Source organism: Pseudorasbora parva, chromosome 15 (assembly GCF_024679245.1).
Source record: "Pseudorasbora parva isolate DD20220531a chromosome 15, ASM2467924v1, whole genome shotgun sequence".
NCBI classification, from domain to species: Eukaryota; Metazoa; Chordata; class Actinopteri; order Cypriniformes; family Gobionidae; genus Pseudorasbora; species Pseudorasbora parva.
Genome location: NC_090186.1, coordinates 18,638,729 through 18,662,074, shown reverse-complemented (window position 1 = coordinate 18,662,074; position 23,346 = coordinate 18,638,729). Strand labels below are relative to the sequence as shown.

General features: G+C 36.0%; 1 protein-coding gene across 2 annotated transcripts; it reads left to right on the top strand.

Annotated features, from left to right (window-relative positions):
• The first annotated feature begins 2,730 nt into the window (after positions 1–2,730).
• Positions 2,731–21,938, top strand: sytl3 (synaptotagmin-like 3). Of its 2 annotated transcripts, none has more exons than XM_067418550.1 (16): positions 2,731–2,856; positions 5,192–5,396; positions 5,542–5,757; positions 6,507–6,574; positions 8,054–8,108; positions 8,216–8,282; positions 8,377–8,449; positions 8,564–8,682; positions 12,747–12,869; positions 13,068–13,234; positions 13,382–13,481; positions 13,918–14,088; positions 17,379–17,484; positions 17,639–17,732; positions 20,874–21,067; positions 21,720–21,938. In XM_067418550.1, the coding sequence occupies exons 2-16, from the start codon at positions 5,248–5,250 to the stop codon at positions 21,812–21,814; spliced, it is 1,797 nt and encodes a 598-aa protein (XP_067274651.1). In that variant the 5' UTR covers positions 2,731–2,856; positions 5,192–5,247; the 3' UTR covers positions 21,815–21,938. The 2 variants fall into 2 exon arrangements, with proteins under 2 accessions (XP_067274651.1, XP_067274650.1); XM_067418549.1 differs by having other exon boundaries at positions 17,376–17,484.
• The last annotated feature ends 1,408 nt before the right edge of the window (positions 21,939–23,346 follow it).

The window sequence follows — 23,346 nt, the reverse complement described above, 5'->3', positions numbered from 1 at the left end:
TGTATTTTTTTGTGCAGTTTGTTATGGTTAAATACCATTAAGTGTCACTGTCAATACTATCCACTGCAATAAGATTTGTACTACATTATGGACAAGTTACAAAGGATGCTAATACTTTATATTAAGGTGACATAATTATACGTTACTACATATAATTACCATAGTAAATTATGCATAAACCAACGGTTAACTGTAAGTACATGTAGTTAAGTAATATTACTCAGTTCTTATTTAATTAAGTCAAAGAAAACTATGTCACCTTAGTGTAACCCAAAATAATTATATTTCAAATAAATTCTGTTCTTTTGAATTTTCTATAATAATAAATGTTTCTTGATCACTAAATGGCCGTATATTAGAACATATCATATTAGAATGTTTTTTATTGTATTTTTGATCAAATAAATTCAACCTTTGTGAGCATAAGAGATTAAACAAAAACATGAATTCCTCACGAATTCGAAGGACAACAGTAATAATGGTATTTATAATGACAAAACTCAGGGTATGTTTACATGACGACGATGTTACAGCGGACAACGTTGTGAAAAATGTCCAAATTCATGGTTTTGTTGTTTACATGGAAACTATAAAGGTATTGTTTTCAAACCTTGCACTTTGAAACCCATTTTCTAAAGCTTGCATTTTCAGGCCCCACAAATGTAAATGAATGGCCAAAATACATAAAACGGCTGTTGAAAATAACAGCCCCTAAAATTGACGTGAACGGAGTGTGAGGATAAATACTACTGAAATACTACTAAATAAGGTATAAATACATGCCGCAAACCAAGGGAACTGATGAGGTAATGAATGAGAACAGGTGAAAATGACTCGTCAACAACACAGAGAAACTAGGTCATGAGGAAAGACATTGCATACATTTTACAGGTATAGCCATCTTAAAATCATTAAGAAAAATCATATTAAAAAGGCTGAATGAGTTGAGACACATTTTTGCTGTCAAGTGGCAAGACAACCAACAGGAAATGATATCACAGAGTAATAAAAGTTATTTAAAAGTAATGTGTTACAATATTCTGTTACTCCCCGTTCCCTGAAGGAGGGAACAGTGACACCACATTGAAAACGGATCAGACCTGCAAACTTGTCGCTTTTCGGCGACAATCGCCGTTTTCTTGGTCAATTGGGTCATTTACGTGAATCAAAGAGGGTTTTTTTTTGTCTACAGTTCTGTAGACTAGACATGCAAAACATTATTAGATAATTGTTCACTGTTTTCAACACTGATAATAATCATAAATGTTTGTTGAGCATCAAATCCTCAAGAGAATGATTAGTGAGACTGGAGAAATTATGATAAAATCAGCTTTGATCACAGAAATAAATGACTATATTCACGTAGCGAACAGATGATGTAGGCTACATCAGAATAATATTTCACTGTTTTACGTTTTTTACTGCATTTATTTTATTAAATAAATGCAGCATATATATATATATATATATATATATATATATATATATATATATATATATAGCCTATATATATAGCCTATATATATATATATATATATATATATAGAATAGGATGCAGGGGAATGAAGTTCAACACTCACTTCAGCAATGATAAAAAATTAAATACAAATGTGATGTTTATCTAAAGTCATTTTTGGTTATTAATTAATACATCAAGCTATATGTGTGTACAGGGGCGTAGCACCAAATTTTGGGCCCCATCTTGCTGGGCCCCCGTACCATGTATGTGTATGTATAGAAAACTGACTTCTAAGGCCCCCCCCCCCCCCCCCCCCGCCTCGGGCCCTGGTTACTCAGTACCCTTTATCCCCCCAGTCCCACGCCCCTGTGTGTGTAATTATTCTGAGTTTACATGTCTGTTTTTATTCATTTTGGAATGCAAGTGAGATGATGCCTGCTCACATTTAGCCTAGAACTACAATAACCATCATGCTTGCTTACAAAGTGCACATAACGTCCTTTGCACGAGTCGTTTTTTTCTGTATTCAACATCCACGTCATCCATGGTTCTGAATTGTCAAAACATCTCTCAAAATGTTTGCTAAATGCGAAAAACAAAGAAAATTAAACCTGATCTGAACTTTTTATATGATGGATGATAATTTCGGAGGCAGTGCAAACGTGATTGACATAACGGTCTTTTTTTTTTTTTTTAACGTGCAAAAAATTAATTCGGATGAGAATTTGATTTCTCTCAACATGGGGACAGGATGGGTGTAGCAACTCTAACTGCACAGAGTACATAATGTAAATTATCTTATTCAATTATGTGCAGATATTATATTATGAGTTGCTACAAGGTGTCCGTCAATAAATGTGATAAAGTTACTTATAAAAAAAAGAAGCTAATTTAAGTAATTTTGTATCTGTTATCTGTTATTTTACAAGTTACTTAAAAAAAGTAATCTGATTACGCCAAAATTGTGGGGGAGGGGTTTGGATTAGGAGTGGGGTTAAAATCAGGTTAAGATTAGGCAATCAGGTAATGACTTTGGCCCAACACTGGTAAATATCATTTTAACTCCTCATGATTAAAAAAAGATGACATTAAATGCATCAAGGTAAAAAGCATGTTAGAAAAAATATAAATAAATAATGGAATGCTGCAATCTGCATGATCTGGTTTATTATTTAATTGATTTTGCAGCTCCAAACTTTCACTTTAAAGAAAATCAAATGTTGGCCTTGCACAGCACTCTAAATTTAAGATAATTGTGCTGGTTTAATTCAGTTTCAAAGACGCACATGTCATCATCGTGTGAACAGGAAGGAAGTGGACATGACAACCAGCGTCGTGTCTTTATATAGAGTTGAGATTGAAGCTCTCTGAGCTGTCACTTCAAACCAGCTGGAAAGGTAAGCTTGAATGCAATACCACATCAATGTGGCGATTATAAGCAGTTTTAGCAAAGCTGCACAATTTTGTTTGAGTAAAGGGTAACGTATATTAGCAGCAGGGTGTTTTAGAGAAGTACATTGATGTCAGCAAACTTTTTAATGTTGTAAGTTTTAGTATTTACTCAAAGTTTACTAAAGTTACAAAATATTATTGCAATTTTAATATGTTGAGCTTTCCATGAAGACAATGTATTTTTAAGGTTGCCAATGCTAATGTATGCAAAATACATTAATTAAATATGGAATATGTTCAAAACAACGGTTTTACTAAATTGGAAAACATTCATGTTTCATTCTGCTTAAAGATTATTTTGAAAACAATGATGTTAACTGATACAAATAGTATAATAACAGTAAGGACAATATATTGTGTATAATCATCATATTAAAGGATCATTGGCTACAAAAACTGAAAATTTTAGAGTGATGCATGTAGCTTAGTTGAAAGATTTACCATTCACTGTGGATATGTTTAGTTTTATTTTTTGTAGTGTTTAATAATTAAAATAAGTGGATGTCAGACAGGCCCTCTGACTAGGGCATTTAATCAGTGTGAACTAGGTTGTCAGATCTTCGTATACGTGTGGCATTTTTTTAGATAAACCTTTCCTGGAAATTGCTCTTGCAGCAAAAGCCCTTCACGCCGAGCTCTCGAGACCAGACATTGTGGGTTCCCGCATAACCCCATCATTGCATGACAAGCGTTGTTCGCCAGATATGAGTAGCCTGCAATGAAGTGACTTCACGTAAATGAGTTCATGAAGAACGTGGGAAATGACAGCAGACTCTTCCCACACTCGAAGGTCTACTGACTCAGTTTCACCGTTGTCTCACATTGTCAGAAGGACAATTCTGTCAGGACCACTGTCGTCAAAGATGATTGATTGACTTTTAGCATATAGTTTGGATTGCTGGTAAGGTTCTGTTCTGGGGAAGAACTCCCTGCACATCCACGCAGCCTAGCATGTATAAGAGCAGGGAGAGCAGTGGTAACCCCTCTTAGGGAAAACAGAACAGAACCAACATGATGTATTGCAGATATCATTAATATTGATATTAAATATACAGAATAATTCAGGAATTTTGGCTAGTTCAATTTAGAATACCAAATCCTGACTGACAAGAGGAGGAGCTGGGGATGGAGAAGGGTAAATAAGGTCTGGAGAAGGGTAAATAAGGTCTGGAGAAACACGTTAGCTGCTGATAGTACTGAAGGAACTATATAGACTGGAGGTAAACTGCTCCATCTAGCCTACTTCTCAAAAAGTGACAAAATATCGGTATAACGTTATCAAAAATGTTAGTGTATTTTGTCTTTTTTTTTTGCAGTAGGCTAGATGGAGCCGTTTACCTCCAGTCTTTGTGCTAAGCTAGGCTAGCGGTGTGTGCGTCAGACAGAGTTTTGGCACACACGGAGATGAGAATGGAATGTATGGACTTATCTAATTCTGGGGGAAACGGTAAATAAGCTAAAGTCCCAAAAAGTCAACGTGTTCCTTTAATAGGGGTGCAACAGATCACAGTTGATCCATGATCCATACAAACCAGGCCCGTGCAGTTTAACCATCATAGAGAAAAAGTTTATCATTTGGATGTGTATTTATCTAGACAATTTAAACATTCAAACGATTTTACACGTGCAAATCAGGACTTGCATGCTGTTATCTGTGCGTACAGCCACATACACCAGAGAGAGAGAGAAAGAAAGAAGTACATTTTAGACAGCACTCCAACGCCGAATCGATTCCTCTTTTATTTGAGTTTGAATGGACACATACACACAAAATTGTCAAAATACCCATCTTAGAAAGTATTCTCTCGGTTATGTCATAAGTGTACAGTTGAGAAAGAAACCGGATGTGTGTCGGTATATTCTTCTTCTTGGCTTTTAATTGCGGCTGGCAAGTATATTCGATTATATATTCGGTCCATGCATTCAGTCTTAAAGTGACAGCAGCCTAATATTCATGCTGTTATAATATGATTTATATTCATATAATTATTTTTTGCTGCCTGTATTTGTATACCATGCTGAGCGTTAGGTTTAGTGGTGGACCGTGCTTATTATTATACTTTTTTTGTATTCATATGAATCATATCGTAGAAATGAATATGAAATCACCAAATAGTTTACTTCACAATGGGTTAGTAGCAACTTGGGCTACAATGACTGAGCTCACAAAAATATTATTTTTAAGTGTTTGTATTACACAAAATAATTGTACTAATTGTGCACATTATTTTATAATGAAAAGCCAAATTTAAAAAACGCAACATGTTGGTCATTGAACAGTTTTTCAGAATATGAGCAGAGCTGCATCTTCTGAACTGAACTGAACTGTGGAGAAAATGAAGCTTGAAGAAAAAAACTGGGATAACCGACACCATCACCTCTGCCCTATGGACCTCGGGTTGTTCCAGGCTCTGGAGAGAGAACGAGTCCTGGAGGTTCTTCAGAGAGACAAAGCACTACGAACCATTGAAGCAGATAGAATCAGGTCCGAAAACTTCTGTTGAACAGTTTTAACGTCCTTATTCTTCCCTACATTCCTAAGAACTTGTTTGTTGGTGTGCATAAAAAAAACATATATGCATTGTACTATGAAAAATAAGATGTGTACTGTAAAATCTCATTTATTTTAGGAGGCTAAAGGTAGAACTTCAAAGTATCTATCGACAAAGTGACAAGACCTTTGTGCGTCCATATGGTCAGAGATCATGTGCACGTTGTCAGCGACTTCTAGGAAAGTTATGGGACTGTGGCTCGGTGTGCTGTGGATGCAGCCACCGCATCTGTAACAGCTGTCGGGTTGTCCGGTCTGCAAAAGAGTGGAAGTGCACAATGTGTCATGCGTTCAGGTAAAAACAATACATCTCTCATGGGTGTATACCTAAACCTTCAAATATAATTTGAATTTGAATGAGTGTGTCTTGCGTGTTAGTGTGAAGTAGTCGCAATGAGTGTGGGTTATCTGTTAGTGTGAAGTAGTCGTAATGAGTGTGTGTTATCTGTTAGTGTGAAGTGGTCGCAATTAGTGTGTATTATAGGAAAGCAGACATAATTAATTATTTTTGACGGTGGTGGTAAAATTGTTAATGTTAGTTAAGCAATGTTTATGTTCATTTTAGTTCACAGTGCATTAACTAATGTTAACATTTGATGTATTAGGTCAATTCCTGACATGAATATTAACTAAGATTAATAAAGGCTGTAGAAGTATTGTTAGTTCACTTTAACTAATGTACAGCGATCAGGCATAACATTATGACAATCTAATATGGTGTATAGACAAGACCCCTGAATGGTTGCTGTGGTATATGGCACCAAGATGTTAGCAGCAGATCATTTAAGTCCTGTAAGTTGCGAGGTGGGGCTCCATGGATCAGACTTGTTTGTTCAGCACACCCCACTCTGTGGAATTTTTAGGCCAAGTCAACACTCTTCAAACCATACCTAACCAAACCATCCCCTCTTGCTTTTTGGCAGAGTGCATTATCCTGCTGAAAGAGGCCACAGCCACCAGGGAATACCGTTTCCATGAAAGGGTGTACATGGTCTGCAACAATGCTTAGGTTTAATAATTAATATTTGTTTATTTTTCCTCCAGGGAATTTAAGATCAAATCTGGTGAATGGTTTCTGGAACAGCAAGCAAATAAATTTCCAGATGTTAAAGGTTTGTTTCCTTTAGCTAATGGTTAGGAACAATAGCTGAGGTTAATCGTGTTGAACAAACTGAATGTACACTTCAACACTGAGCATTTTTTACACGGCTCACTGGCCTACTGAATTTTGATTGTTCGTCCACTACATTCTTCAGGTAAAAATGCTTGAATAATGATGCTAATTCACCTCATATATTTGGAAAGTAGCGGTCACATTATGACACATGAATGAATGACCACATGAATGACTCATTATTATAAATTCAATAATCTTTAACTCAGAGCTATATAGGCTACAAGGGAAACTAAACAGAGTTGCAAACCATTGGTAACCATGGACACAAACAGATACATAATCTGTAGCCTAAGAGACGAATAAAAAAGGGGAACTTAAAGGGTTAGTTCATCCAAAAATGAAAAATCTGTCATTAATTACTTGCCCTCATGTCGTTCGACACCCATCTTTGAAACACAAATGAAGATATTTTTGTTGAAATCCGATGGCTCAGACAGGCCTTCATTGGCAACAATGTCATTTCCTCTCTCAAGACCCATAAAAGGCACTAAAGATGTTGTTAAAAAAGCCCATCTCACTACAGTGGCTCTACAATTTTATGAAGCGACTAGCATAAAACTAAATAAACTGGCAAACTGCTGAAATCAATTGACTTCCGAACGGTCTTTTAGTTTGTCAAGAGATTTTAAGCACATTTTTTTGAAGAGTGTGCATGTGCATCCTCTAGTATGTAAGAACTATAATTTAATCTGGAGATAATGTAAAAAAAAAAAAAGTTTCAAAAACGGTTTAATAAAAGAGAAAAATAAGATTTAGTCCTCAGATGCCATGTCCATTAGCCTGACAAGCCAGACCCACATCAAGATGTTTGGTCTGGAAACTCACCATAGACAGGGCTCAATCCGAGGGGCGGGATAAACGGTTGTCTTTCAAACTCCCTCTGCACGCGATAAGATAGCGCTACACCAACCAGAGCAACGAAGGTGAAACAGAGCTCCTTGATAGATTAAACATTCACCGTATCCGGTCGGCTAAACTCCGAACACATCTTCCCTTTTTAAGAATGACTTCGGTGCCGTTCTTTGTTCTTTTCTCAGATAAAAGCTTAACTCCAAGTCTTCCAGAGTTGCGGTCGAAGCTGATTCGAAAGACTGGCATTCGCCAGTTTTTGTGTTTACTAGAAGCACGCAAACGCAACTCGGCCGTCGTCATTATGACCCCGCCCACCGACTCTATACACGATGTGATTGGTCCGGCAAGAGTTAGGGGAATACAGCTCAGAAGGGTATTGAGAGTTCCTAGACGACACTTGCGGGCAGATTAAATTTGCTGCCGCTAGGGTGCGTCTAGATTTCTAGGCTACATGTCCATAATTTATAGCAAAAAAAATGTATGCATGATGTGTGTTGAAATAAATGTGGTACTATATAAATTTTAATATTAAAACATGAGTGCTGTCTTTTTGTGTTTTTAGAAAACAGTCACGAGACCACCGGAGACAAACTATTACAGTCTTATCAACGGCTCAGGTTGGAGACTCCTTTTAAGAACATTATAACAACCACCTTTACATTATGACAATTCTTTAATCAGTTTTTAATCAATCTTTTAAAAGTGTTTTGTCATTTTGTTTTAGCTTCATTGCAGTCGTTCCCCCAACTCCTCCTCCCTTTAAAGAAGTCCCATCATTTAACAGATCGGAGGTGAAAAGAATAAAATGCATTATTTGATTTTCTTTGTTTTTTTCCCCCCTCATAACCTCATAATTTGTTTGTGTGTATGTTTCTTTGTATATAGGATCTCAAAACATCCAAGCCATTTACTAAATCTATGGAGAACCTTATGATGTCTGTCAGTGCTCACATTAAAAGTAAGAGAACAAAACTAGAACTTTCTAATTGTAATAACATTTTAATAACTCAGACATCCGCAAGAGTGTCTACAACAGCCTGATCCAGATTATTTTGTCTTTTCCTGTTGTTAGAGCTCTCCAAGTCTCAGAATGATTTGAGCGTGGAAGCGGGTCAGCTGACTGTGGATTACGGACGCATGAACTCAAGGCGCAAGAGCCTATCAGAGGGTAACCTCGAGAAAGCCATCAACGTAAGAGCTGGCCTTGTTCATAAACTGATTTTTTATGTCGAATTGAATTAAGAAAAAACAAACAAAACAAATGATCTGTACACAATGTCATGTGGGATGTGGCCAATTCACTTCAAATTTACTCTCATTATTTAAAAGTGGTCTGATAAAAAGCTGTAAAGAACTTTGTTTTTCCACCTCCAAGAAAGGAGGAAGGACGAGTGCTATCCATTATGTCTTCTCATTTAGCTAAATGGCAGGTATGATGTTGTTTTTCTTGCTTTCCCCTGGGTAAAAAGCCACATGATGACTTTGAAACAGAGTAGAATTATAAATTAGATCCAAATTATATGTGTGTGTCGAAATTAGTAGATATCTGCGTGAATACATGTTTATTTTCATGCGAACATTGCGCTGTCACTTTAATTCAACGCATCCAGCACAGCAAAAAATAGACATGTTGCGGAAACGATCGCCGTACTGCTGTATAGGCACCGCTCCTGGAACCGTGTCTGCATGTGTGAGAGCTGTAATGCTTTAACATGGGTATGGAAAAAAATACATACGCACTGCAAACGGAATATGTGTGAAATGGGCATCACTTAAAGCAGCGCTCCGGTCTGCAGTTAAAGGGTTAGTTCACCCAAAAATAAAAATTAGATGTTTATCTGCTTACCCCAGTGCATCCAACATGTAGGTGTTTTTTTTCAGTAGAACACAAATTAAGATTTTTAACTCCAACCGTTGCTGTGTGCCAGTCATATAATCATGTGAATGGGTAAAGTTCTATGAGAGCAAAACATACAAACAAAAACAAAAAAACATGCTTAGGCAACGTGCACAAAAACCCTGCTGCTCCTGATGACACATTGGTTTATCAAGACACGAACCGATTGGTTTCTGTGAGAAACCGAACAGTATTTATTTTTTTACCTCATATCCCGACGAGTCTCATCAAGTTTTCCCATCGTCTATAACTTCCATCTGATGAGGTCAAACGGACGTGATCATAGATATATACCATGTAGATTTTTCATTCAACCGATCTGCGCAGGCCCTAATGAGGTTTCTATGTATCTATGATCGTGCCAACTTGACCTCATAGTTAACGAAGCTAAACTTTATAATTTAGCTGAACCGTACACATAGGTGGTGATTCAAACACTTACCTTACTCTGTTAATGCACTAAATGCACGTCTTTGAAAAACTGTAGTTTTCTTACGTATTTACTTTGACTTCTCAGCGAATCTCAATGTTATGCCCCATTTCAGATGGAGCCAGAATTAAAACAACAGTAGTTACATATCACCTAAACTATATTGGCAAAAGTATTGGGACAACCCTCCAAATCATTGAATTTTAGGTGTTCCAATCACTTCCATGGCCTCAGGGGTATAAAATCAAACACCTAGGCATGCAGACAGATTCTACAAACATTTGTGAAAGAATGGGTCGCTCTCAGGAGCTCAGTTCAAGAGCTTCCGCATCCCATGACATTTTGGACAATTTCATGCTCCCAACATTGTGGGAACATTTTGGGGAGGGGCCTTTTCCTGTTCCAACGCGACTATAGTGTAGTGATTTTTACTTTTGTCCACCCAAGGACACTAAGTAAGGTAGTGATTGGTACTCACGTCACCGCTGACGTTGTGAATTTTGGATCACACGTCACTTAATGTGTGGTTATGAGTACATCAGATGACCACCTTCCCCCCTCTTAGTTTGGGACACTAGTCAAGGTCTTTTACCTTGGCTGTATGAGAACACTCCGCACAGGAGGCTGCCCAGTCATTTATAATGAATGTAAAGGGGGGAGAGTTGGTCAGCTGATTTATCTGAAAGATTGGTGAGATTTCTAACTTGTAGAGCCTTTTCTGCCTTATCAGCACAAGGAAGACACAATTGTAATAAAATAGATTTTATTAACAAAAGATAAACAGAACAATTAACACAACTACTAAATGAATACAATGAATGATAAAGGAATAAAGTGCGTAAAATGCATAAAATACATGTGAGTAAGTTAAGTGTGGCTATAGAAGAGTTACGTTATCTTATGGAAAGATAAACTGCTGTTTCTCTGAAATTAAGGTGAAGAACCTTATTATGTATCAAACAAATAAACGAAAGATTATTTGTTATTAACTAGCATCAGTTATATTACCTCTAATGTAAATTAGAAAATCATATACTGATAATATACAACAATGCCAAGGTCTCTAGAAAGAGGTTTGGATAAGTGATATTTACGTTCCACGTGGTTGAGTAAGCAGTCCGATGGTGATGACTTCTTCCACTGGTTTTGCTGGGAGACAGTGCAGTGAAGAAAGGAGCTGGAATCTGTTTCAACAGCCTTGAACACGAAGATCTGTGGGATGCTGATCTCCTGTGGCACCAAAGGGACCTAAAATCTGGAACACGCAGATGAGGCCCTGAAGTAGGTGCAGAAGGTCCTTAACCTGGAACACGCAGACGAAGGAACCTTGAAGTAAAGGTTTGCTCTCCTGAGCTTAACCTTGTTGCAAATGTCTCTCTGTGTCTTCTGCCTCTTTGGACCAGACACTCAGAAGTTGGTCAATCTGCTCTGATCTCTTTAGCATGGAGACTTGAGACATGCTGTAGTCGTCTCGCTGGACTAAAACTCTGAACGTAGTGTTAGTTAATGTCTCTTTCCTCACAGGCTGGAGGCTCAGAACGTTGTCGTATCTGTCACTGCCTCACAATCTGTAGATTCAGATCCTCGGATCTTGTGTTGTCTCTCTGGTTAAACCAGAGGCTCAGAACTTGGTTGCTCTGTCACCGTCTAATCCTCGGCGGACAGACTCAGAACTTGGTGAACTGTTTGTGTCTCGCGTGGAGGAGACTCAGAACCTGGTTGCTCTGTCACAGTCTAATCCTCGGCAGACAGACTCAGAACTTGGTAAACTGTTTGTCTCTCGGATGTGGAGACTCAGAACTTGATTGCTCTGTCACAGTCTAATCCTCAACGGACAGACTCAGAACTTGGTGAACTGTTTGTCTCTCACATGGAGAAGACTCAGAACCTGGTGTGTCTATTGAAAGGGTACCTTTATCCTTTTCCGAATAGGAGGAGATTGCAATTTGGCGCTTCTCCATTCCAGTGTTGCTATTGGCTGCTGGCATCAGAGAGGGCACACAGTGTGGCCCACCCTTCTTTCCCCTGTGGAACTCATTTGCATACTGTACACAGTTAGAAGTCTTTAAAGGGTCTTTAAAGTTCATCAATGCATTTCTCACTTTCCAAACCACCATCAGAATACCCTTGGCAATATACTAAACACATAGACACCAAACATGATGGAAAAAGATTGAACTGTCATGTGTTCATTCATTTGTTCATTAACAGCTGAATTTGTGGAAGATGTTGCATTACAAATAGCTGTCACTGAGAATACTTATTTCTCTGAATAAGTATGAAATGGATGTGTGTAATTTGCATCAGTCTTAAGGTTTCCAAACATAGTTGTGAATGGATTTGGATGGATCAGTTTTGGTCTTTCTTTGTTTCACCCACTACTGCTGAGGTCCCGAGGAATGTTTATGGCCGTCACAAATCAGGTCATTAGGGATCCATCTCTAAATGGGTAAAGGGCAGAAACTGCATGTGGACCAATGAGAAGTCCTGTCCTTCCTGGGCTTGGTACTAGAGGTCTTCTTCTTGCCCTCAAAGAGGTTTCTGGATGTTGTCCAAGCATCTTTATCTGATGCCGTTGGACATTTTGTTTGTGCTAGTCTAACAAGATCCAATCAAAATGTAGCAAACCTTTGTCCACTGTTATGGGCAAAGAGGGGCCCGGCCATAAACTGGGCCCTGGAATGTGCTGTTCACTACAATAGTAGTCACTGTACATTCACTGAATATTTGTAGGAACGTGTCCCTTTATATAGTGTCCATTCTTAAGTCTGGCCGTGGGCCTCCAAGACCCGATTTGAGGAACCCTGCTTTATTACCTTGCTTTTTTCAAATGTTCAGATGTTTGTTTCAAATTATTTATGACACTAATGACACTGACTTGAGTTTGACATTAGCGCGATGTCCTAATTGATTTTGTTCCTTTTACAGCTGTGCAAAGCTCCAAGTCTTCCCGATCTTTCCCAGGACACGGAGCAGTATGCTTCATCAAGTACAGTTTACCTAACAGATGACGACGTTTCGTATACATCCGCATACAGCGATGAGCAGAGGGTGAGTATTCAATCTGAGTATTTGATCATTTTTTCTGTTTAATCAGATAACTGCTATGTGCAAAAGTCTGCAAGATAGCCTTTTAAGGCATCACGTTTAACAGACTATAGGTGCATGTGTGCCACATTAATTATAGCTCACAGTTTTATATCAACATAACATCAACATCATTATATAACATAAACATATTTTGTACAGGACAGCAACAGCAGCACAGGAATGGATTGTGGGTTATTTGAAAACACTAGTATAACTGGAGAAATAGAGTTTGCCTTTGGGTACAACAACAGGACGTCCTGTTTGGAGATAACTATCAAAGCCTGCAAAAATCTGATGCTTGGAGATATGAAGAAGAAATGTCATCCGTAAGTTCTTTTTGTGGAGTGCAAGTTAGCTGTGTATTACAGACTTAATATAAATGTTTGAAAAACATTAGGAGAACATTGCTACAACATATTTTGTTCATATACAGTTGGCCTGATAAGAAATGGTGTTTCTTTCTGAACAAACAGGTATGTAAAGATCCGTTTGGTTCCGAAGAAATATCACAGTAATAAGATGAAAACAGCAGTCAAGAGGGGAAATAACCCGGTTTACAACGAAACATTTACAGTGAGTATTTACAAGCACAAATTATCATATATAAATATGATTTTATTTTAAATTTTGAATGTCAGTTTTAGTTTGATTTGAGTTGTTTTAGTATATTAATTAACATCAAATAGTACAGCAAATTTTGCCAGCTAGTTTTATATTAGTGTTGTCAATCGATTAAAAAAGTATCTAATTAATCACATTTTCTGTCATTTTTTTGCGATTAATCACACCTGACATTTGTTTTGATATATTTTTATATTATAATAATTTAAAATTGAATTGCCTTTTTTTTTCTTGTCAATGTTATGCATTAATTGTAAGCATTCAGCATTAGTACACATTTTAAGTAGCGTGCCTATAGTTTTTACAGTTTCTAATGACTTCTTTGTAGCAGGTTTATCAGTGGAGTTTGTCAGAGCAGTGGTCATCATGCAGGTGTTGTGTGTTGCAGTGTGTGCTTGAGCGCGAGCAGCTGGTCAGCAGTGTAGTTCAGGCCACAGTTTGGCACTCCAGAGGACTCAAGCGGAAGCTCTTTCTGGGTGAGACCCTCGTCCGTCTGGCAGACTTGAGCCTGGAGAGCACGGACAGTCAGCGCTCCGTCTGGAATTCACTCGGTCCAAAGGTAAGATCAATGAAACTCATATGATCTCATTAAAGCATTATGAAATGATTTGCTCTTAAGCTGAGTCAGTTGCTTCTGTAATTCTACTGGGCAAGTTGTGTACCCTCTTAAACTGAGACCAAACATACTATAATGGAAACCAATAGCCAGCACTATAAAAAAAAGCAAACAAAAAGGAAAAAAAAACCCACAAAAAGGCACAAAACTAATGGTTCAGTTACGGTTTTAAATTCCACACCTTGGTTTTACACTGTTTTTTTATACTTAAATTATATAAGACTGACTGAAAAGTTAGTTGAATCTCATATAAAAAAGTGGCAATTGCTCACATTATTTCAACGAGTTAAACTTAAACTGTTAAAGTAATGTACAAACATATCTTGTTACAGTTGTAGTTGTATGTAATTATGTATAATGCACTGTTATTAAATGTAATATGTACCAAGGACAAAGTGTTACTGATAATTGAAGATATTATAAGATAGTATTATATTACATATATATATATATATATATATATATATATATATATATATATATATATATATATATATATATATATATATATATATATATATATATATATGTAATATAATACTATCTTATAATATCTTCAATTATATTATATTATTATATATATATATATAATTGAAGATATTATAAGATAGTATTATATATATATATATATATATATATATAATACTATCTTATAATATCTTCAATTATATATATATATAATAATATAATATAATTGAAGATATTATAAGATAGTATTATATATATATATATATATATATATATATATATATATATATATATATATATATATATATATATATATATATATATATATATATATATATATAATACTATCTTATAATATCTTCAATTATATATATATATATAATAATATAATATAATTGAAGATATTATAAGATAGTATTATATTACATATATATATATATATATATATATATATATATATATATATATATATATATATATGTAATATAATACTATCTTATAATATCTTCAATTATATTATATTATTATATATATATATATAATTGAAGATATTATAAGATAGTATTATATATATATAATACTATCTTATAATATCTTCAATTATATATATATATAATAATATAATATAATTGAAGATATTATAAGATAGTATTATATATATATATATATATATATATATATATATATATATATATATATATATATATACATTTAGATATATTAGAATAACGTGGGGGAGAGGACGCTGGCGTCGTCTGTTCGCCGCTTCTCCACCCACAAATGATCATGTTAATGTACTATTATTAGATTTAGATTTTATTTTATTTCCTTATGTTTGTGACTAGTCTAACAGTCAGAGCTACAATTGGGGCTGTTGCTGATTGCTGGCAGCCACTGAGAGGACGTTGTTCGTCGTTTCGCCGTTTTCCACCGCTTCTAATGTTTACGTTTGAATTGCTGCGGTTGGTTGGTTCTGGTTTGGTGGACATTTGATGTTTCTCGTCGCGACTGCTCACTGGTGGTCTCCCTTGGGCTTAAGCTGCATGGTGGCTGAAGTTTGCACCGGGCTAGCGTCATCTGGGCCATCGTAATCGGCGTCCGGCATGATGTTGGGATGTTCCGCTTCTCGGCTGCGCCGCTGTTCCGCCCTGCATTGCGGCCGTGGAGCGGCTTGGACTTCTGCGCCGACCCCGGTGTGTCCACAGAAGTGCCCGAAAAAATGTTCTGCCTCCTGCATGGTGCTGCGGCGATCCCCATCGTTTGAATCGTCATGAAGACCCATCATCTGGTCTTCAGCTGTCCTGCCTCGGCGATGTCATCGGGACACTGCCGCTGGGAGAAATCTGAAACATGGAGTGGACCAGTGTGCTGCGGAGCTAACAGAGACTTCCACCATCAGCTGTTTTCTGTTCACCATCAGCTCTGTTTCTGTTCACCATCGGCTCTGTTTTCTGTTCTGTTTTCTGTGTTGGTTGATTGTTTGTAGTATTCTATATTTTTACTTGTTATTCATTTTTTGTTGTTATCCCCCCCCCCTTGTTGCACTTTGAGATTCTTCGGAATGAAAAGTGCATTATAAATAAAATCTATTATTATTATTATATATATATATATATATATATATATATATATATATATATATATATATATATATATATATATATATAATATTTCTACTGCAACATTTCATGGTCAAATCATTATGTGCCAATTTCATGTAATTATTTGTAAGATTTTCAAGAGATTTCTGAGTGAAAATGGTTTTTAAAGTAAATCTTTTTTTTCAGTCATATTGCTATTTAGGCTCTGTTGTTAATTGAAATTAAATAAAATTGCTGATTATTGCAGAAGTTAAAGCAATGCAAACATTGTTATATAAATTTAAATTTGCTATGAAGCAAATGTACTAAAATAATAATAATAACAATTGTTGTTGTTGTTGTTATGGCTCAAAAATAGCTAGAAAATCAAAGCCTAACCAAGTTGTTCCAAAGTTGATCTCACAAAATTTAAGAAAAGGTTTAAAATTTTAAAATTTTAAGAATTCTGAGAATTTACGTATTTAAATGATTATGATTATTTATGATGATTAATTTATGATTATTAAAAATGTTATGGGGAAAAAGCAATACAAAATGTGGCAAGTGATTTTTTTATTATATTTTTTTATTTTATTTTATTATTTTATTTTATTTTATTATTTTATTTTTTATTTTTATTTCATACACCTTTCAAATAAGCAGAGGGGTGATCAGGAGCAGTAAATATTTTAAATGATTGGATGACGCACTTTGAATTGCCATTGGGTATGAAATGTGCTATACAAATAAACTTGCCTTGCCTTGACTGACCCAAATATTGTGGGACCAAATTACTGTCCTTCTCTTAGGAAAATTACCCATGGTTTTATCAAAGTAAAAGTGTAGTAACATGGTTATTTGGCTAATTGATTACATTTATATAACCACAGTTTTACAACAAATACCATGGTTAAACTATGGTTAGAGTAGCAAAGCTAAAGCTAAAATGCAATGAAATTTGCACATCAGTTCAACCGAAAATGGGAGTGCATATAATAAAGTACGGTTATCTATGCAAATTTTAATGGCACCAGAAACAAGTATGTAAAAGGAAGTAAAATAGATTGCCAGGAAGTGTAAGGAGCAAATTAACATGATCATGCAAACGTCTGCTCATGTTCTGAGGTAAACTATCTGCTGATCTGAAACCAGAGGCAAATGCTAAAGCTTGTTCTGTCATAGCAGGGACATGCACTGGATGGCGATGTGGAGCTGAACACTTCAGAGCTGCTGCTGCTTAAAGCACAACTGCAGTTCCTTCCACAGACTGACCCACATAAACATGGTGACGGTACGACACTCTGTTACACGGGACAGCACATAGAAAAACAAATATATACTACACTTTGTGGCCTTTAATGACATATTTGTTTCAGTGCTTGTTATAAACACTTATCATATATAAATTAATGACAATTAAACACTTGCAATCAATCTTTATACAGACATTATGATTGGAACTTCAGGACAGCTCAAAGTTGCCATCATCACTAAAGTGTGGAAGCTGCTCTCCGTGTCGAAAACAGCTTACATTGAGGGGTGAGTCTACAATAACAATAGTAAGGTCCTGTAAACTTTGCACAACTAGACATTGAAAAATGATTCGACTTCACTACAAATGATGAAAGAGTTTCACCTTTAAAAAGACAATGAATTAACGTTACTATCCTTTCTCATAGTTTTCCTGCATTGATTAGAATGCTACCCATATACAAGTGAGGAAAATAAGTATTTGATCACCCTGCTATTTTGCAAGTCCTTCCACTTGGAAATCATGGAGGGGTCTGAAATTGTCATCGTAGGTGCATATCCACTGTGAGAGACATAATCTAAAAAAAAAAAAAATCCAGAAATCATAATATAATTTAAAAAAAAACCTATTTATTTGTATGATACAGCTGCAAACAAGTATTTGAAACCCTGAGAAAATCAATGCTAATATTTGGTACAGTAGCCTTTGTTTGCAATTACAGAGGTCAAACATTTCCTGTAGTTTTTCACCAGGTTTGCACACTGCAGGAGGGATGTTGGTCCACACTCCTCAACACGGATCTTCTCTAGATCAGTCAGGTTTCTGGCCTGTCGCTGAGAAACACAGAGTTTGAGCTCCCTCCAAAGATTTTCTGTTGGGTTTAGGTCTGGAGACTGGCTAGGCCACGCAATAACCTTGATATGCTTCTTACAGAGCCACTCCTGTGGGTTATCCTGGCTGTGTCCTTAGGGTCATTATCATGTTGGAAGACCCAGCCTCAACCCATCTTCAATGCTCTAACTGAGGGAAGGAGGTTTTTCCCCCAAATCTCGCAATACATGGCCCCAGTCATCTTCTCCTTAATACAGTGCAGTCACCCTGGCCCATGTGCAGAAAAACACCCCCAAAGCAAATGCTACAACCCCCATGCTTCACAGTAGGGGTGGTGTTCTTGGGATGGTACTCATCATTCTTCTTCCTCTAAACACGTTTAGTGGAATTAGGACCAAAAAGTTATATTTTGGTCTCATCTGACCACATTACTTTCTGCCATGACTCCTCTGGATCATCCAAATGGTCATTGGCAAACTTAAGACAGGCCTGGACATGTGCTGTTTAAGCAGGGGAACCTTCCGTGCCATGCATGATTTCAAACCATGACGTCTTAGTGTATTACCAACAGTAACCTTGGAAACGGCGGTCCCAGCTCTTTTCAGGTCATTGACCAGCTCCTCTCGTGTAGTTCTGGGCTGATTTCTCACCTTTCTTAGGATCATTGAGACCCCACGAGGTGAGATCTTGACTGTCAATCTTCCTTCGGACTGCCAATCCATGCATGTTTAGCTTCTTCCATTTTCTAATGATTGCTCCAAGAGTGGACCTTTTTTCACCAAGCTGCTTGGCAATTTCCCCGTAGCCCTTTCCAGCCTTGTGGAGGTGTACAATTTTGTCTCTAGTGTCTTTGGGCAGCTCTTTGGTCTTGGCCATGTTAGTAGTTGGATTCTTACTGATTGTATGGGGTGGACAGGTGTCTTTATGCAGCTAATGACCTCAAACAGGTGCATCTAATTTAGGATAATAAATGGAGTGGAGGTGGACATTTTAAAGGCAGACTAACAGGTCTTTGAGGGTCAGTATTCTAGCTGATAGACAGGTGTTCAAATACTTATTTGCAGCTGTATCATACAAATAAATAGTTACATTTTAACTTAAAAAAAAAAAGTTTTTGTTTTTTAGATTATGTCTCTCACAGTGGACATGCACCTACGATGACAATTTCAGACCCCTCTATGATTTCCAAGTGGGAGAACTTGCAAAATAGCAGGCTGATCAAATACTTATTTTCCTCACTGTAATTAACTAATACGTTGCGACTGTACATGTAAACAAAATACTATTATACATTTCAGATGATTTAATTTAATGTTAAAAGTTAACACTTAAAAAAATTGTCTATTCAATTGTATATGGGCATATAATTGTGTTGTGTGTATTTGGGATAGCCTACATAAAATGCTAGCTATACAATTAGCCTCAAATTAGCCTAAAAACGATTAGCCTATAAAATGTATTTTATTCCAAAAAAATACCACCACAGAATGTTAATAAACAAAATATTAAAAAAGAAAATATACACAGATCAGGCATGGCATTTATGAGGTAAAAATTATTAACACTGATTATCTCTTTATCACACCTGTTAGCGGGTGGATATATTTAGGCAGCAAGTAAACATTTTGTCAGTTTATGAGAAGCAGGCAAATGGGGCAAGGGTAAGGATGTGAGCATGTTTGACAAGGGCCAAATAGTGATGGCTAGACAACTAGGCCAGAGCAGCTTCAAAACTGCAGCTCTTCTGGGGTGTTCCTGGTCTGCAGGGGTCAGTATCTATCAAAAGACCAGTCAGGGGGCCCATGCTGACCCCTGTTCACTGCCGAAAGGTGTCAATTGTTTTCTATTTCAATATATTTTTAAAATGTAATTTATTCCTGTGATCAAAAATGAACTTTCAACATCATTCCAATGTTCAGTGTCACATGATCCTTCAGAAATCATTCTGATATCCTGATTCTGATTTGCTGCTCACTAAACATTTATGATTATTATCTCAGTTGAAAATAGTTGTGCTGCTTAATATATTTGTGGAAATGGTGAAACATAATTTTTTAGGATTCTTTGATGATAAAAAAAAGTTCAAAAGACAGCCTTTATTTGAAACAGAAATATTTTGTAGCATTAGAAATACACGGTTATGCTTTATTTTAAGGTGTCATTGTTACAGTGTAATTATATATTTTAAGTACTGGGTAATATTAATTAACCACATGTACTTAGTAGAGGCTTAGGGCAGGATTAGGGTTTGGTTGAGGGTTAGTTGCATGTACTTACTATAGTAATAACAGTAGATTATGCATAATTACATGTAACATATGAAACAAGGACACTGTAAAATAAAGCGTCACTTAAAATTCTTCACTGACACTGATTTATTATTTTAATGCCTCCTTGTGGATTGGAACAATCGCATAATAATTGATATAAAGAAAAGACTGACTACAAATTTTTATTGGTATTGTATAAACAATGGATATTAATCTCCTCTCCACAAATGTAGTTTTTTATTTTGTGTGCCAAGAACACTTGCTATGACTGAAGGCATATGTGGCACTTGGCTTGATGTTAGTTGCATTAATTTGTCGTCTTCCCAGGATTCTTTGCCTTCCCGGAGAGAGAGAACTGATGCAGAAAACTTCACTGAAGAAGAGTGCTGATTCTCTCCAAATAAACTTCGACAGAGTCACGCACCAGGAGCTCCAACAGGCCACGCTGCAGATCAACCTATGGGAGAAAAACACCTTCAGCCTCGCTGACCGTTTTCTAAGATCGGCAAGACTGTCCGGCGGTGAGTCACACACACACACAAACATCATTGTCTAAACAAAACATTACAAGGTATTTACAACTTAACGTTTAACAACTAAAGGTACATGACAGCTTTAAAATGATCTACTCCAAATGCAAAGTTTGAGGTTTTCAGATTTTTTGTAAACCTTTATTTAGCAAGGATGCATTCAATTGATCAAAATTGACAGCTGCAATGTTACAAAAGATTTCTATTTCAGATACATGCTGTTCTCAAAGAATCCTGAAAAAAATCGCACACTATCTTGATGATCATGTTTCTTGATCATCAAATCATCATATTAGAATCAGGATCATGTGACACTAAAGACTGGAGTAATGCTGCTGAAAATTCAGCTTTGAACAAATAAATTACATTTAAAAGTCTGTTAGAAAAGTTATTTCAAATTGTATTTTTTTTGGATCAAATAAATGCAGCCTTGGTAAGCATAAAAGACTTCAAGAATTTAAAAAAAAATTATCGACCTCAAACTTTTCAGTGGTATTAAGATTCCAGTTATGTCAGTATTTGAATTCATTTATTTGCATCTATAAATGAGCACCAGTTAGACTTTCTAAAAATAAACTGTCTGCACACGTACAAACACACAAAATATGGGCTTGTATGTCACTCTGTCTCCTTATTTTGGTAGAATCGTCATGGCAACGTCTCCAGCAGAAGCCAGGAGAGTGGCATGACTTCGTTCTTCCACTTCAAGGAAATGTCAGCACAAGCATGAGGTCATAACTGAAGAATGTGGATCCTTTCCATAAACCCACAGATCCTGGCAGTTGTGCGCACATGCTCACTAAGAGCTTAAAGGTCACAGAATCCTGACATTCTCATGCCTATTTCTTCAGACATTAACCATATTGATGTATTTTTTTTTAGATTTTTATTCTTATTTCATGTAATACATGTGTATAAATTATTTCATAAATGAATAAACTGCATATATCCACAAAAATGGCGTGCAGTACAGTATTATATACGGAACTTCTTAAATAAGACACCCAGATCTGTTCATCATAAAGCTTTATTTCTAATAGTAAACACCTTTTGGGGGAAAATAAATAAATCCAGTTGTTGTGAAGCTTAATGATACTTGAGTTTATATTACTACTGCTTTATACAATAATAACAACAACTCTTATATTATACACGTACAGGCTTTTCACATTTCATATTGTTAACCAGGGGTCAACTAGTTTTTACCATGAGTTCGTAACTCTTATATCATTGGTACCACAATTCAAGATGAACTAATCAAAAAAAAATTCTATCATCATTTACTCAGCCTCAAGTTATTCCAAACCTGTATGAGTTTCTTTTGTTGAGCACCAAATCTATTTTGAAGAATCTGTAACCAAACCATAGTATAGGGAGGGAAATATCAATGGCTACCATCAACTGATATCTACTTTTGTCTTCTTCAGCAGAAAAAAATAACTTTTGGAATAACTTGAGGGAGAGTGAATGGCTTTTCATTTTTGGGTGAACTATCCCTTTAAGCCCTGTCACTGGATGGTAGTGTGAAAAGCTTATTTGCATGGATGTCAAAATAATTAAAACAAATGATGAAACCAGCTGATTATGGAAACTCAATTAAGGAATTAACAGTGATTAAGTCAGTAATAATGAGCATCATTTGGAGGAAACAAATACATGTAAGCCCTACAAACTTGCCACATGGCAAGAAAAAAAAATGCAACAACAAAAATACTTTCCTATTTTTATGAAAGTGGCACTGCATGGTTACAGGCATCATAGAAACAATTGACTAAAATGCCATATTTGCCTATGGGTATATCACTCAAAATGCTGAATGTCTCTTCTTGTGTGATTATATTTTACATTTGGTCTCTACAGCAGAGCAAAGGTGTCTTAACACTACCTGATTTGTGCTATTTAAGTTTTAATTAAAATATCCAGAGCTGCTATAGGAAGTCAATGAGAAACACTCGGCTCACAGAACCACCAACACAGCACTTATAAAAATCCATTCAGTTACATACAGTAAACTGAGATTACAAAAGGTTATTAAAGCTTCTTAAAAACATCCTTTATCCCACTGTCTGTCATGGCATAAACATTCAGTAACAAATTCAATTGAAAACCATAAAAATCAGTTTGTATCTAATGCAGAATATCTAATGATTTAACATGCATCTAAATTTATTTATTTTATATAAATATATACAAGTTTATATATATATATATATATATATATATATATATATATATATATATAAATATAAATATAAAACTTGTATATGGAT